Genomic DNA, 15509 nt, shown 5'->3' with positions numbered 1-15509 from the left:
CCCTCTAGAAAACCACCGCCCAGACCCTTTTGAGCAATAGACTCGATACACATGCAGATCATATCGCGTAACCAGATTGTGGTATCTAGTCCTCGTCCTCGTCGGCCTCGTCGTTGACGACGTTGAAGAAGCGGAGCTCATACACACCCTTGGAGGTGGAAACGACGCGGAGCCAGTCACGGAGCTGCTGCTTCTTGAGGAACTTCTTGGTACTACATGGGCATCAGCAATAGGCCTTCATGGTGCATGTGGTGAACGTACAGGTACTTCAAGTAACGGCCGGAGAACTCCTGGTGGGCAATGACCTCGATCTTGCCGTCGCCCTGCTGGGAGATTTGGATGGTCTCGCCGAGGTTACCGGTGCGGCCCTCGACCTTGATCCGGTCGTGGAGGAACTTCTCGAAGGCCTGGATGTCGAAGATCTTGTCGTTGACAGGCTGTGAGCAGTTGATGATGAACTTCTTGGTGATCTTCTGGCCCTTCTTCGCGGCGGCACCGCCGGTTGCGCGTTTCTACATTGAGTACTTAGCCTACTGTTCTGTGCGAGGGAGCGCTGTGCTCAACCAAGCGGACAGCAAAGCGGTGTACGTACAGTTGCTGGCATTGTGAATGAAAGAGTGGTTATACGCAAAGAAGTGGTTATCCTGCGCTGGGCGTGTGGTGTAGATATTTGCTTAAGAGGGTCGTCGAAAAGTTCGCGGTCGCTAAGCTTTTTCGCGCGTTGTGGGCGCTTACGTGATTCGGCTCGGAGTAGTTCGTGCGCTGCGATTGGCTGGCGCTAGAAGTGCAAGAATGCTCCCATTTGCGCAGGTCTCAAGAAGTATCGAATACTTCAAATATCGTCCAGTGCGAGCCATAACATAGCATATCGTAAGAAGGTCATTCATTGTGTCGAGGCTCTTATGCGCAGCTTGGAATTGGAGTTGTCCGGACGTAAGGTTACTTTGCAGCTCATCACATGCAGCCTGACGCTGGACACCACTACCCAAAGTCTGTTTTCTGTATCCTTCTTCTGCGTTCGACCAAGTCAAGCCGAGTTTCTATTTCGTTGTCCAGATTGCTTTGCTTATCCACTCCATCCTATCCTCGAATATAGACTTCTCCAGTATTCGGTCATGCCGCATGACCCAGATGAGCCGCATATTAAGCATCTGGGGTCACGCAGAAAAGCTTAACCGTCTGGTCCAAATCAGTTCGGCAAGTCGTTAATTGGTATACCACTGGCTTTTGACCAACCACACCACGCGCATGCTGTGGAGCCTAAGACCTCCTAGGACTCGCCGGCCCGGAATTGCGATAGTAATATACAAACTCTCAATATCTGACCACTATCGCATCTATTCACGGATGACCACTGAATCAAAACCCAGGCCGTCGCACATGATGAGGAGTCGGGTGGCGATATGACATTGGTAGAAGAAGGGTAGGTAGGCGATATTGGAAGAGAAGGCGGTATAAAGGGCAATCGGTCGTACATCACCTTGGTTGTGCCGTCTCGTATCATCAGTGTATCCTACATCCAAGTCAAAATGTTGTTCTCCAGCGCTGTTGCCGCCGTTGCTCTCCTCGCCGCCGAGGCTTCCGCCCATGGTGCCGTGACCAGCTACGTGATCGATGGCACAACGTATCCTGGATACGAAGGCTTCGCGCCCGCCACCGGCCCCAAGACCATCGAAAGACAATGGCCTGATTACAACCCAACTCTTAGGTACGTACTATCGGGGTACAAAGTGGGTGTTCATGGTGGGCGATTGTCCAAGACTTCGAGCGTTACACCTCTAAGTTTGAAAGTCTCAGACATCAGCAGCTAGCCAGAACACCTACTTCGCCCACTTGCCTGACTCCTAAACATTACACTGACTTTGTAACCCCACCTGTAGCGTGACCGATAAGAAGGTCATGTGCAATGGTGGCACGTCCGCAGACCTCAGCGCCCCGGTGAAGGCTGGAGGCAAGGTCAAGGCCATCTGGAAACAGTGGACTCACGCTCAAGGCCCTGTCATGGTTTGGATGTACAAGTGCGCTGGCGACTTCAAATCATGCGATGGATCAGGCAAGAAATGGTTCAAGGTCAGTCACATTGTCAATCGCCACGATGCACAAGGGTCGGAGGCTAACTTGACTAGATCGACGAGAAGGGAATGACCGCCCCTCCTCTTTCTGGCACTGCGTGGGGTACGAACGACGTGTTGAAAAACCTCTATTGGGTAAGCAATGTCGGGGTACAACGTGGGTGTTCATGCGGAGCGAATGTCTAAGACTCCAGGCCTTTCACCTCTAAGTCTGATATCTTCTGACATCGGTAGCCGGCTACAACACCTACTTCACCCACTTCTCTTATTTATGAACATTACACTGACTTTGTACCCCCACCTTTAGGAGTCTACCATCCCCAGCTCTCTTGCTGCAGGCAACTACCTTATCCGTCACGAACTCCTCGCTCTCCACCAGGCCAACACACCCCAGTTCTACGCTGAGTGCGCTCAATTGCAGGTCACTGGTAGCGGCTCTGGCCAACCTAGCGGTGACTTTCTTGCCACCATCCCCGGTTACGCGCCCCAGAGCGACCCAGGAATCACCGTCGATACATACGGAAGCAAGGCTACAACGTACACTCCGCCTGGACCCAAGGTTTGGAGTGGTTAGAGAAATAAAGGACGCTATTTTCAATATTCCTGCTTCATCCGTCGATCGAGGCTTCTTACCCTGTATTTACTTGCATACGATGCAATGAAAACCTTTGCATCTCTCAACATTTATTTGCATTTGGTACACTGACGGACGTACTAAATAGAGAATTCACTATGCTCGTTGCACGTCTAGAGGAAGCGGATGTCACGCGCAAATCTTCCGGTGAGATATCCAGGGAATAGAGTAGCTCGCAGCAACTGAACTGTCTCGAAAGTGTTATTTGAAAGACAGCTGGATCCTCAGGGCAGAGCTTACTCGCAGGTTTGCGATAGGTGCCATGATGTTATCTTATCTGTGAATCTGATCTTGATACAATCTAACAACCTTGGAACTGATCAGGTATCCAGAGTCGATCCGGGTCTGTTCCGATGCTCTCAAGCCTGCGCCTCACTTTGTTCTTACTATATTCTGTCTTTGCACCTGAAGCTCCTGCTTCTTTATTGTTTACATTTTAGTCGACCGAACTACCACTTCGCGATGACTATGAATGGCTAAGCATGAAGACCCCAGGACTCGTTCGCAGTACGGTGCCAGGAAGTTTAGACCCCACACAAACTTCCGGAGCCATAACGCTAACCCTTCCCCGCAGCGCGCTTTCTGTGGCTCAATTTCCGCGATCGTACGTCGATGGCACATTCACATGCGTTATCGTCCTTCTGCCTGCGCACTCTTTGCGTCGCGTCGCACAACAGATCGCGTCACCCAGTATAGCGGAGCGAGCGAGCAAGCAAGCAAGCAGATGTCCTTGCCTATGCACGGTATTTTCTCCCCGAAGACATCACTCGTGAGGATCATTAGGAGTAACGAGGGGCTGCAAAGGCCGTGAGCTACAGCGCACGCGAGCGAGGGGCTTGGAGCTGAGGTGTGCATCCTGAAACATGGAGCAGTGCGACAAGTCCGTCTCAACTAACAGCCGAACACGACATAAGCCGGGCGTTGGACGCAGCAGCATCGCATTAGACTTGCTTCTTGCCCACCAACATTCTTTAACCGGCCTCTTGCTTTGCTAATACTCTTTTTTCTCTCTTGCCTGGACGCAGTTTCTTGCCCCCATCTTCCTGCACCAGTTACGCGCTCACCGTGCCGCGCAAGCACGTTAGCCGCAACAGCTTCGCCTGATCGCCCCCAAGTTGAAACACTACGCGAGACCACGCCGAGGACACCGCGCACTCATCTTTGAAATAGCAGTTCATAACGCTCATCACTATCCCGAGCGCTTAGAAAATACGGCGCAGTCACGGCGCAGCAGCGCTCGCATTGATCCTTTCCTTTCACAAGTTGTCTTTTCGATATATTTATCGAGCTGGTCTCGCCTCCTTGCAAGATGCCGGGTTTCATTGTGCAGTTCTACGCTCTTCTTTTCTTAGCATACGTTGTCTTTTCCATTATCAAAATCACGAAAGATGAAGCAAAAGTCGTCGTTCCTCTCCGCGACCTGGCGCTTCCTCTCCCTGTGCGCAGCAGCCGGTCTCTGCACAGCCGGACCTCTTCTCCAGCCCGGAGTACTATCACTAGGCCTCGCTCAACATCAAGCTCTACCCGGGCACCAAGTTCAATCATCTCCAAGCCAGCCTCAACCTCGAGCTCCACCTCAAGACGAAGCTCCTTCTCCCTCTGGTCCCGCAAGTCGAAGCCGACTTCCGCAATCGGGTCTGCAGCATCCAAGCCTAAACCAAAGAAGCCAGTATCGCTTCGCAGCATCGCAACAGCGACGAGCAAATACAGGGGTATGCACCTTCACGGTCTCCCAAGTCCAAGCCTGCACTCCGGATTCCATTTCGGCGGAGCTGGTCAACTACCTGCAAATTAATACGCTGTATTCGCCCTATGGCACAGAAGCTGCGGATGTACACGACATTCGTCACCAAAGGCCAATTGCAGAGTACAATAGCTACCAACGCCTACTTGCTTACAAGCCCTGGGAGGTCACGAGCGTGGAAGGCAATAGCCGCACTCTTACCATTATTGAGGGTGAAGATGGTCATCTTCGGATGTCCTACGGTGGTGCTGAGTGGACGGAGGACACACGAGCTGAAGATGAAGGTCCAGGATGGTGCGAGGAAGCAGAGTGGTATGAAGCAGACGACTGGGGCTGTCCGCATGGGAACGAAAAGGTCCAAAGGGTGAGTCTGAGTTGCGCAAAACTACACATGAGAACATTGCTGACCTGGAACAGAAGAGGACGGTTCACTGTGGTTTCCCATGCGCGAGAATCGAAAGATTGGAATTAAGGTGACCTTGTACGATGGGGCGGACAATTGGGCTCCTTGTTTCAGTTCAGTCTAAGATTACGCGGTGTCGAGTCTACACGTTGAAACTCTTCGAAACAACCCAATATACATTCTTACCAGCTGAGCTGTTGGCCATTTGAGGCTTGAATATGGTGGTCCGACCCTGCCGTGGGACAAGGCAGACATGCACATAGATTGTCCACTTAGGACTCACCAACCCAACGGAAAGAAATATTTTGAAACGAAACATGGCCTACCAAGATTGCAATTGCTCCCTGTATCCGACAGTAACGGCATGTCAAGCGACACGTCAATCGCGCCGCGTGACATCGGACATGTGCCTGTCAAGCTGAAGCAGGGCCTTAGTGGCGCAGTACTCGTACAGATTGCATAGACACATGGCATCATGGTTCCACTCCTCAATGGCCGTTAATAAATATACGGCGGTGGCGTTCGTGGCGTTAATGCCGTTGTGCCTCTTAGTTATCGATCAGCGCATCGATGGCTAGATGCGCCCACTGCCGTCAAGTATAGTGAAGAGCCTCAACAATTTCCGTCGGTGGTGGCCTAGGATATACACGGAATCATAACTGCGAGTTTAATTAGCGGAAAATAGCTGATCTGATGGTTATAGCATTGTAACGGTTCGTAGTACGCGGCCAGGACCACGAGGTTGACGTGGCTTTCGACCTTGTTGCATGATTTGGCTCAAGAAAAGCCATGCGTAACATTCAATGCCTGGTATAGCTTGCACAACGACCAGCCTGTTTATATGTTCTATAGAGTGCGCTGCTTCGTAGTGCGTGTTCTGGTATAGGTGTTGTTCGATGGAACAAAAAAGTGCATGCTGAGACGCTCAGGACATGAGAATACCTTCTATAGGTATCATGGTCTTATTTACGAAGATATAGGATCACACGTTTTACTGTCCAAGCTTACTCATCATGGACTCTGCAATCATCTTTTAGTGACATAATTGGAATGGTAGCAATGCTAAAGAAAGCAGCATGTCCGGGAGGAACACTGTCGCCCGAGGCATGATCAACCAATGCGTGGCGCTAGTGCTGCAGTCTAACAAGGCTGAAGTGTTTAACCGCCCATTACAGATCTAGGTTGACTGCAGATGACCTCTGGGAGCGAAGCGAAGAAAGATATCCAAGCTCTGCGTTCTGAGGTGCTGAGTCGGATGACCCAAGCAGTGAATTACCCTTATTGTCGAAGTGGGTGAGTCTCGCTCACAGCTGGCGGGTTGCAGTATTGTTGCTCTGCAGTGATAAGACGCTCCTCCACGAACAAATGGTCATGCCAAACAAGGAGACCTGAACAATGCTCGGGTGATCGTATGACCCGGTGAATTCGTCCTGAACTTCTCGGCGACGCCATTTCGAACTTAGAGCTGACGCGTACTGTGCGTACCTTCACATATCATACCAGCAGATCCCAAGTTCACCGCGACGGCCACAATCAAGTTCAACTTTTGCGTTACAGGCCGCGCAGTCGGAGTGTATCGCAAACGTACGTTTATGTATTATGGGTAGGCTGAGCACATTTTTGAACGGTTCAATGCATATCATGGATGTTCGCTAGTGAGTGTTCAGCTATAGACGTTTGATGTTCATCTGGAACGGCTGTTAGCCAGCGAATAGGCCTCAGTCCACGCATCTTTATACGTATACGTAGAAAACCGCCTCAGCCAATGAGTACGATTCTATCCACAGAAAGTTCAACTTCGTTTACGTACGCAACCGGCTTTCGATCACCACTTATGCCAGTCATACGCCCAAGACGGCGGTTCTCGTTCGGATAATCCGTTCGGAAATCCCGATCCCGAGGCCCCCTTCTCATCAATCGTCGACACAGCGAAACGCTCGCTTCGGAAGGCGTGGATCCCGTCTGCACCCAGTTCTCTCCCGCGACCCGGAAGAACCTCCGCGATCGTCGGGAACGCGCTGTGAAGGAGCCTGTCCATGTTAACGAATCGCTGCGTCACATGATGTACAAGAACCGGAGACACCCCTTACGGCCTGAGCATGGTGGTAGGTGTAGCCCTGAAATTTGGGACATTTACCATTTCTCCGTGAGGGTTACGCCACAAGACGCGCATGCGCCACAGGAAACCAAACCTGAGGAAACAAGGCAAGTTTCACCGCCCGCTATTTCCGCCGTAATTGTCCCGCTGCGCGGATTATGGGCGTGATGTTTCCTATTTGTTTCGACAGCCTCGTCTCCGAGTCTTCTTGTTTTGTACGGTAGCCTTTGTCGCAAGGCCTACAATGTGGGAGTGGGAAAGACTGCATGGTGATGATTGGGCAGTGCATATGTTTTCTAACACCCTCCTTCTCACCCTGCGCAATCTTTCCGCGTCTGCAATATGTTGATGGCATGATCCTTGTTGAGACGTTCGACGGAAATGCTTTTTTTTGACGGAAATATCGAAGTGGGAGAGGATCAAACAAGTCCCGCCTCATCGCCTGAGGCTCTGCTCTCGCGATGAGTGATCGCATCGTCCAACACTGCGAAACAGTTGACTGTAAATTAAGGGCACTGGTATTGTTGGGTGCTCGCTTGGCAGCGGCAGCGAGGTAGATGCGGGATGGCGATGAAGAAAGTTATAGCGGTCGGGTATGCGCGACTCAGCAACGCTGTAAGAATCATATTGGCTGCAACACTGATCATATTGGACAGGGAAGGAGATAGGCGCCGGTAATTTAAAGTACAAACCATCGGCTCGTGTCAAATCAGCTAGTGCAGCTTGGAAGCTTGGTGGTGGGTTACAAATTATATTGGAGATTCAGGATTGTAGAACAATCGCCTTATTGGGCGCTGATGCCATGATCAAGTACCAGGAATAACCAACCGAGAGTCGTCAATTTCATAATGTCCAAAACGCCGTTGTGATCGCGCTCGCTCGTAACCGCGTCTACCAGCCGCCTTGCTGGTTGTGATGTTTCTTGTCCTTGTGCTTGTCTTCGAGTTTTGAACCTAGAACAGCTCCCGCGAGGGCGCCGATTATTCCGTGACCACCCATCTTGTTACCACCGAAGTATCCGGCAGCACCGCCGCCTAGAGCGCCCATGAGACCTCGGTCGCCCTCAGCCTGTGCGTTGGGATCGGTAGGTCCGTACTGCCCCTGCTGTCCATGCTGGCCGTACTGGCCCTGGGGGTACTGATCTTGCGGGTAACCGCCCTGCTGGGGAAACTGTTGCGCAGGTGCTTGGCCCGGGTATGATTGCTGGCCGTAAGCCCTGAAGTAAGTTAATTACTTGTTTCGCAGCTCGAGCGTGATAGCGAATGAGGAGACTTACCCTTGTTGGTTATATTGCTGGTTATGATCGTAGCCCTGCTGACCGTTTTGAAAGCCGCCATGTGCGGGAGGTCCGTAGCCTCCGTATTGCTGTTGTTGGTGCTGCTGTTCCTGGCCATACTGTTGCTGTGGCGGGTACTGCTGGCCGTAGCCCTGGTCATAGCCACCCTGCTGTGGCGGCGGGTAGCCTTGCTGGCTTGGGGCGGGCGATCCGTACGAAGGCGCACCACCATACTGGCTATTCTGGGGGTACTGCTGGCCGTACTGCTGCTGGCCGTACTGATCATAGGGGTTCGACATTGTGGAGATGACGTGTGGGTTGAGGATGAAGGGCGATGCGGATGTTTGTGGGCTGAACGGGAGGGGTATTGAGGGGTACAGGCAATGACGGAAGTCGCAGAAGACGGTGCGAAAGGTGGAATAAGATGTCCAGCGGGACGCAATCGATGCTTGGGCAATCTTTATACACTAGACTACGGCATCTCGGATCCGGCCTGCTGACTGAAGAGAATTGCCTCTGTTGAGTAACGAGGCGAAGCAACAACGAACATTCGAGCTGACCTCGTGGCGCTCAGCCTCCTCGGTGAAGAGGTACCAACACGAACGGACTGCTCCTCAATCGTACGCAGTTTGCCCCGCAAACAGCCTGCGAGCCCATCGTAGGCGCAACGACTCCTGGCACCGCGGCGAGGCTCTTTCGCGTCGTCCTGCGGCATGCAACAGCGAACCTGAGCCAGCCCGACCGGACCGGTGGCGCAGCCGACTGTGGCTTGGCTGCCGTCATGCGTGGCGCCTCGCGAGGTGCACGTCACCTTCCTCGCAGCAGAAGAAGAGGAACTCGTACCACTGGGACGGCACACACAACGAGATGATGACTTGAGACGCTTCACTGGCATCGTCACGCCTCGACGACCGTGGTGTCCCCGCGGCGCCATTCCGCCTAGCGAGTCCAGCTCGAAGCGGGTGTTGAAACACGGCCACGCTGCCCTGAGACAGGTCCAAGACAAGCTTTCAGGGGTTGCTCCAACCTTCTGATGCGCTTGCTCCATGCTCAAGCAGACTCCCGGGCCACAATTGCCCGAAAGGGCCAATTACTCGCAGTTAAGGTTCCTAAAGTTGCCTCTCGAGGGCAAATGCCTGCTGCTGAGGCCGCTAATCTCGCTGCTTCGCGCTGCGAGGGTGCCCACACGCACCTGGACTTCTCAAACCGACACGGGACCAGAAGCCACAGATTGGCTAGCGTCCTTCATGCGCGCTCTCATATCCCCTCACTGTCCTGTCGCAGTACCATGTAGTCTCGAGCGTTCGCCCAGCCTTTGCTGCTCGCTGCTGACTTGCCTCCGTCTGTCCTTCGTTCCGCAGCCGGGCTGCTGTTGCTAATACTCCACACTTTCGTTCACCTTCGCTTCTCTTCTCACCCTCTGGCAGCGGTCCTAGCAGGCTTAGGACTACCCTTACCATTGATTCGAGACCATCTTGTCGCGGGCGAAATTCAGATGTTGTTTGTTGGAACTCGTTGAGCGGCAGGATTGAGAGGGCCATCGGCCCACGCCCCGACCATTCAACATGCCGGCTCCAAGGCTTCAGAGGAGACTGGATCAAGTGAAATATGTCGTGGTGGAGAGGTCCGAGGACGACCAGGCACAAGAGGCGGAAAGTTCGCGCGTGACGGCGACAGCTACACCAACTACCTTCATCAGCCGTCCGCAGGGTTACGCTCAACCCCAACCCACCGCTCTACGAATCCGGGATGACGACGACGACGACGATAAGATACCGCCAGTGGTACGAGACCGTCTAAACCAGTCCAACCGCATTATTCAGCTAACTGGAATAGTTTACCTTTACCGTGATGGGTGGTGCGCAATCAACGGGAGGAGCCCTCGCTGCCAACGACCCAACTGCGACAGTGGTGGTTGCAATCCCGCCGCCTCCCCCACAAGACGGTGCTCATGGGAAAGACGGCGGCGGAGGGCACAAGGGCGGTATCTCGCAGACAACCGAGCACCTGCTCATCGCAGCTGGATCCATTGGTATGAAAGCAGCACATTACAAAGTAATCCATGTCTTCGACTAACACGGACAGGTGCCACGATTATCATCGTCATGATCGTGCTGGCGATCTACACGATGCGCAAACGGGGTCTCACGCTCGCTCAAGCCATCAGACAAGGAAAACATCAAGTCACCCGTCGCGGCCCACCGCCACCGCCCAAATTCCGGGGCGATTGGGATGCGAAGCAATCATTCAGCAACGAATACGGTGCCCTTCGAAACAACACAGTTACCCCCCCGCAAGCGGCATTAGCTCGTTCCGGTTCCTTCACATCCCAGAGGCCTCCCATGGCTCTTGGTCGTAGTGACAGGTGCGTGCTATGAGATGTAAATAAACGCCGTTCATTCGGTCGACTGACTCGAAGCAGCTTCAACCTACAGAATGCAAGGAAAGCTTCTGTTGATGGGCAAGGATCAACGTTCCTTTTGGGATCCCCGCCTCCGCCTCGCCGCAACAACTCACACCGTAGTGGCCCTAGCATAACTCCATCCTCTGCTGTCCTCGGTCAAGACTCACGACGAAGCGTCTCTACCCATAACACTCGCTCGGTCGGTGACGACGCCTCCACTCTCATATACAACGACGTTTCTCAGGAACGTGAAATGTCTCCTTTACCACCCCCACCAACCTTCAAACAGTTCCTTAACAACAGACCATCTATCTCTGGCAAGGCAGGCTTTGGTGGCATGATGAGCAGATTCAGCTGGACAAACTCTAACGCACCACAAACACCCAAAATCACGACCCAGCAAGAGCCCTACCACGGCGGCCGTGAAAGCTATATGACATCCCGTTCCTCCGTTCCCCGCTTCCGTACCGTCGACTCCTGGGTTAACCAGCAAACAAACCGCATCGAAGCACAGAAGCTGAAAGATCAATTTCGCTTAACCTCCAGCTCTACCGTCTATTCGCAAGACGACGAAAACGACCACGTCCCCGAAGTTCCCGCTATGCCGAAGAACGTCGAACGGCTCCGCGAGAGCTCCGCACCAATGAGTGCTTCCCTGCCTCTCCGCGCACCCGCCACCCCTCCTCTTCCCATCTCCAAAGGCCTTCCAGGCAAAAACATTAAGCACGAGCGCCACGATACCCGCACCACCGTCGACACGGCACCGATTTTCAAACAGCATCCCGGCACCGAGGTTCGCTTCAGTACGCGCAGCGCAGTTCCCTCCGAAATACTCGACCGCGGCCGCCCTAACAACGTCCTGTCGTAAGCACAGCATAGCGCACCACATGCTATTTCATTCTTGTTCTGCTTCTGAATCGAGTACCCCATTTATCGTATCGCGTTAGCATTTGCATTTGAGTGGCAGGCCAGGAAAATGGTAGGGATGGAGGGATGTACGCAGGTCTCAAGCAATAAGATGAGGCTATTGATTTTAATTATATGTGAGCGTCTTGAGGACGACGCACTGTTGCATGTGTGTATATTATGGCTGGGCTCGTATGGGAAGGGAGCATTATTCAATATAATATTAACATTCAACATTCACCACCCTGGGGCTATCGCTATGGGGCTTTTGCTGTGTGATGTTGTTTCACGTACTCTTCTCTAGATTCGGTTCCGAGCGATCACTTACCTAGATGGAGCACTGTGTCGCGCGTACCCAACCCTGCTTTCGCACGGAGACTGACTTCTGCACGGAAAACCAACGACGCGCATCTAGATTCGCAAGTCCAACTTGCCTGACTAACATTGAAGGCCGGGCCCCATAGAATCCGATGCCTTGGGACCTGGGGTCTCAGATCTGAAAGCAGTTTCATGTGTGGCGCGGCAGCGGTAGGGTTGATGGAGTGCGGCACGCCTGATCAGGTGAGGTGGGCGCTTCCGAGGTATCGGTCGCTGCACATGTTTGTCTTGTTCAGCAGATGTCTTTGTTTGGCTGCTGCTCTCATCGAATGGACGAACCGAGAAGGGGTCGATGTCTGGGATGTGAGCTCGTTTTCGACATGATTATGCGTTCCTGGTCAGCACGTGCGTGACTCGCTCGAAAGTTGCGTTGTGCTGGGAAGTCAAGTCATGGTGATAGGATAAGTATGAGTAATATACACCACATTACTGCGTCACTGCACTCAACACACACCATCCGGTACATCGAAGCTATCTGTCCTCGCACTCGAACTGTACTTCGCGCCCTCACCCAATCCCCTCTTTGCGAAACCGGTCCAGATCTCGCAAGCATTCGCGCCACCGGTCAAAGCCAGATCCGCATCTAGGATGGCATCTCGTGCAGTCACGAAGTTCGGGTTGCAGGGTTGCAGCGCCATGCCGTCCAATACCAACTTCAGCAAGAGGTACTTTCCGTCTGTTGGCACACCATTGCTGTCGAACTCGGGCGAGGGCCCATCGTTCTTGCCGTACTTCTCGATCAGGTTCCAGAGCACTTCGTAGAGCATCGTCGCCCAGATGGTACCGATGTAGTGCACCTTGGTCAGCGCATCCGCGTCGCTGTAAATGTGCGGGTTGGTTGTCTGGTTCGTCGAGTAGACGTATGGTCGAAGACCGGCGGAGGTGCCGTAAACCCAAGCGCCCATGGGGTAGTCAGTTGCGCGCGTGTCGTTGGGTTTTAGACGGATGGCAGTGGCGTAGAAGTCACCCCAGCCTTCACCCATACCGCCGCTTTCAAGGACGCTGAGGCAGCCGGAGTTCTTGGGACCGCCCGTCAGACGGTTGCTGAGGCCGTGCGTGTACTCGTGGATGACGACGCCGGCTTCGAACGCACCGTCTCTCCATGGCTCGGTCCGGTTCCACATGTACATTCGCATTCTTGCGCGCTGGCCGTCAACTGGAGTCTGGAAGTTGGCGTTGTTCAACCCTGCATCGTCTCAGTAATAGGTGTGATATGCATGGGAGGAGTACAGACCTGCGCCATCTTGAGCATTCAGGTAGACGAAATCGTTGCCTACACCACCCTGACCATTGTTGTTGGTCTCAAAATTACCGGCGGCTTCGGTGAAGCCGAGCTGGTAGAGCAGGTCGTGGTAGGTATTCGCAGTGTAGAAGAGCTGGGTGATGGATGCGTTGATGTAGCTCTTCCACTCGCTCTCCTCTGGGGTGTACGGGTACTCAAAGTCAAGATCTGCCTCGTGCGGTCGTGGGAGGTTCAGGTAATCTGTGCGATCATCCCAGTTACTCTGAGCAACACCATTGTTGCCCCAAGTGGTGTCGTAGGATGTCGAGCCGTCATTGTGCCACCCGAATTCGCTAGCAACCTTGTTAAAAGGGTCTGTAATGGTGACACGTTCTCCTTCCGTAGGGTCATTGAGGCCCCAAGGGCTGGGGAATATTAGTTTTGTCCTCGCCAATCTGGCGCGTGATAACTTACTAGACTTCATATGTTGCATCGGCACCGTAGTCTACGACATGGTGGATCCTCTCGCCATCCTCGGCATCGACGTATGTGAGAAGCCAGTTAACATCGACATCGGTCTCGACCCTCCAGCTGAGTGCGAGGCCGTCACCTGTTTGCACGTAGACCAGGCGAGCTTCCGGATCCGAAACGGTACCCGTGGTGTCCTTCATGGTGTAGACATTGGATTCGGTCTCCTCAGCCTTGGCCTTGTCGGCAGAAGCAGGAAGCTGAAGTGTGCGCACGGCGGTCTTCAGGGCCTCAGTAGGCTCGACAGTATCTCGCCTCCTCAACGCCGATGGAATTTTGCCTTGGTAAAACGAGTTCCCGAACGAGAACACTTTGCCGTCACGGTCAACGTTGACATTGAAGTCCGCATTGTCGATGTCCAAGTCATTGACGGTCTGCTTGAAGTTGAAGTGCGCAATCCCGTTATTGCCCACATAATGATCATCGACGAGACGGAAAGTTGCACCTGGGATCTAATACAATGTAAGCCTAAGTCTTCGGAGACTATATATCCCGGAGTGCCTTACAGTTGCCTTTATCAACTCGGTGGCGGTGTCCACAGGGTCAGCTCGCTTGTTGAAGGATGTAATTGATGGGTCGGACTGAGCACTGGTGGCATTCGCGTACACTGTCTCAAGGACCTGGCGGAATGCATTGAGATCCACAGCTCGTCTGCTCAGTGTCCGTGGAGCGTGAGCGGGATGCCCATAGGCATGCTGAGTTGCCAACGAAGCCAATGATGCGAGAAGGAAGGACCGCATACTTATTACTTCCAGTCGTTGTGTTGCCTGATCCAGCTGACACAGTGTACAACACGGATTAGAGCACACGCCAATCAAACAAGCGATTGAACAAGCCACACGATGTTCAACATTGTGCTCATCTTCTCCTTCTTATACTGTAACGATCTTCAACGAAATCCACCAGAGTATCACCATCTCTGTACACCTGACTTGCCAATAGTCGCAAAGCCACTGCTGGTAGTAGTACCCTTCGATACCTAACCCTAGTCTCGGGAGGTATATGCAGGTCAGTGTCTTCCCGGCTGCCTTTTGCAGATAAGGCCCCATTGCGATATCTGTTGTAATCCTCTGTAACAGAGTAGCCAAGAATGGGGCCCTGAGTTCCTGCAGGCTGGGCACTATAGTACACTGTAGTCGTCTTAATGATGCGAGTTCGACCTTCCTGATTGGGTGAATGTGTGGATGTAGTGATAGCAGGGGTGCTTAGGCATACCGTACTTGGCAGTGTACCGGCATACGGAGCTTCTGCGATTCACTTTGTCACGCACGATTTCGGTATAGTTGTAGGGCGCCTGGGATACGGCGTCGGTGATCTTTTCTAGTGTAGATCGGTTCCTCGAAACTTCCAAATGGCAACATAACGGCCAGTGTCATATTCGAAGCTGTGCACTTTAAGATTGCTCGGTTGGATTTCCGCGGCAGCATTTCTAGCTCGGCAAAATTAGTGCCTGCCGTTTTGGGTTGTGCCGTTTGGTATCTTGGTCCGCGCCAAGGTGATCGATCACGGAGAGAAAATGGCAAGCTCTTCCCGAGGAATAAAAAAAGAGCTCGTGTGGGTTGTGCTATCTTATGCTGGTGTGAGATGAAGGAAGGTTGCTATGAATGTGGAAGAAGAGTGCACGCACGCTAAGACACGACTAGGTAGCGCGGCAATTTCTAAATAACTCAACCCTTAACATCCGCAGCTCAATCGATCTGGCGTGCTATTGCCCTACTCGAGACGGGGCTCCCTCCATCCTGCTGAGTAACCTTAACGCGTCTTTCGGAGGGACCGCTTGTGGGGATCAACGCAAGAAACAATGGTACCTAGTACACGCGAAAACACATATCTACGGACCTCGG

At 53.0% G+C, this 15509-nt stretch overlaps 6 protein-coding genes across 6 annotated transcripts; 3 read left to right on the top strand and 3 right to left on the bottom strand.

Annotated features, from left to right (window-relative positions):
* Positions 1-85: 85 nt before the first annotated feature.
* On the bottom strand, positions 86-604 carry RPL22 (60S ribosomal protein L22; the record flags this gene model as incomplete). Its single annotated transcript, XM_056216255.1, has 3 exons — positions 86-212; positions 262-512; positions 593-604. The coding sequence occupies 3 exons, from the start codon at positions 602-604 to the stop codon at positions 86-88; spliced, it is 390 nt and encodes a 129-aa protein (XP_056070502.1).
* Positions 605-1529: 925 nt separating this feature from the next.
* N0V89_007492 (uncharacterized protein) lies at positions 1530-2646 on the top strand (the record flags this gene model as incomplete). The annotated part of the gene is made up of 4 exons (XM_056216254.1): positions 1530-1708; positions 1881-2070; positions 2127-2207; positions 2380-2646. The coding sequence occupies 4 exons, from the start codon at positions 1530-1532 to the stop codon at positions 2644-2646; spliced, it is 717 nt and encodes a 238-aa protein (XP_056070501.1).
* Positions 2647-4518: 1872 nt separating this feature from the next.
* Positions 4519-4922, top strand: N0V89_007491 (uncharacterized protein; the record flags this gene model as incomplete). The annotated part of the gene is made up of 2 exons (XM_056216253.1): positions 4519-4814; positions 4868-4922. The coding sequence occupies 2 exons, from the start codon at positions 4519-4521 to the stop codon at positions 4920-4922; spliced, it is 351 nt and encodes a 116-aa protein (XP_056070500.1).
* A 2920-nt stretch (positions 4923-7842) lies between these two features.
* On the bottom strand, positions 7843-8526 carry N0V89_007490 (uncharacterized protein; the record flags this gene model as incomplete). Its single annotated transcript, XM_056216252.1, has 2 exons — positions 7843-8167; positions 8228-8526. 2 exons carry the CDS (start codon positions 8524-8526, stop codon positions 7843-7845), a joined length of 624 nt encoding a protein of 207 aa, XP_056070499.1.
* Positions 8527-9792: 1266 nt separating this feature from the next.
* N0V89_007489 (uncharacterized protein) lies at positions 9793-11499 on the top strand (the record flags this gene model as incomplete). The annotated part of the gene is made up of 4 exons (XM_056216251.1): positions 9793-10011; positions 10064-10259; positions 10313-10592; positions 10752-11499. The coding sequence occupies 4 exons, from the start codon at positions 9793-9795 to the stop codon at positions 11497-11499; spliced, it is 1443 nt and encodes a 480-aa protein (XP_056070498.1).
* An 859-nt stretch (positions 11500-12358) lies between these two features.
* N0V89_007488 (uncharacterized protein) lies at positions 12359-14405 on the bottom strand (the record flags this gene model as incomplete). The annotated part of the gene is made up of 4 exons (XM_056216250.1): positions 12359-13101; positions 13150-13562; positions 13612-14117; positions 14172-14405. 4 exons carry the CDS (start codon positions 14403-14405, stop codon positions 12359-12361), a joined length of 1896 nt encoding a protein of 631 aa, XP_056070497.1.
* Positions 14406-15509: the final 1104 nt, after the last annotated feature.

The sequence above is a fragment of the Didymosphaeria variabile genome, assembly GCF_027946475.1.
Source record: "Didymosphaeria variabile strain IMI 356815 chromosome Unknown scaffold_5, whole genome shotgun sequence".
Taxonomy (NCBI): domain Eukaryota; kingdom Fungi; phylum Ascomycota; class Dothideomycetes; order Pleosporales; family Didymosphaeriaceae; genus Didymosphaeria; species Didymosphaeria variabile.
This window is presented reverse-complemented; position numbering and strand designations above follow the sequence as displayed.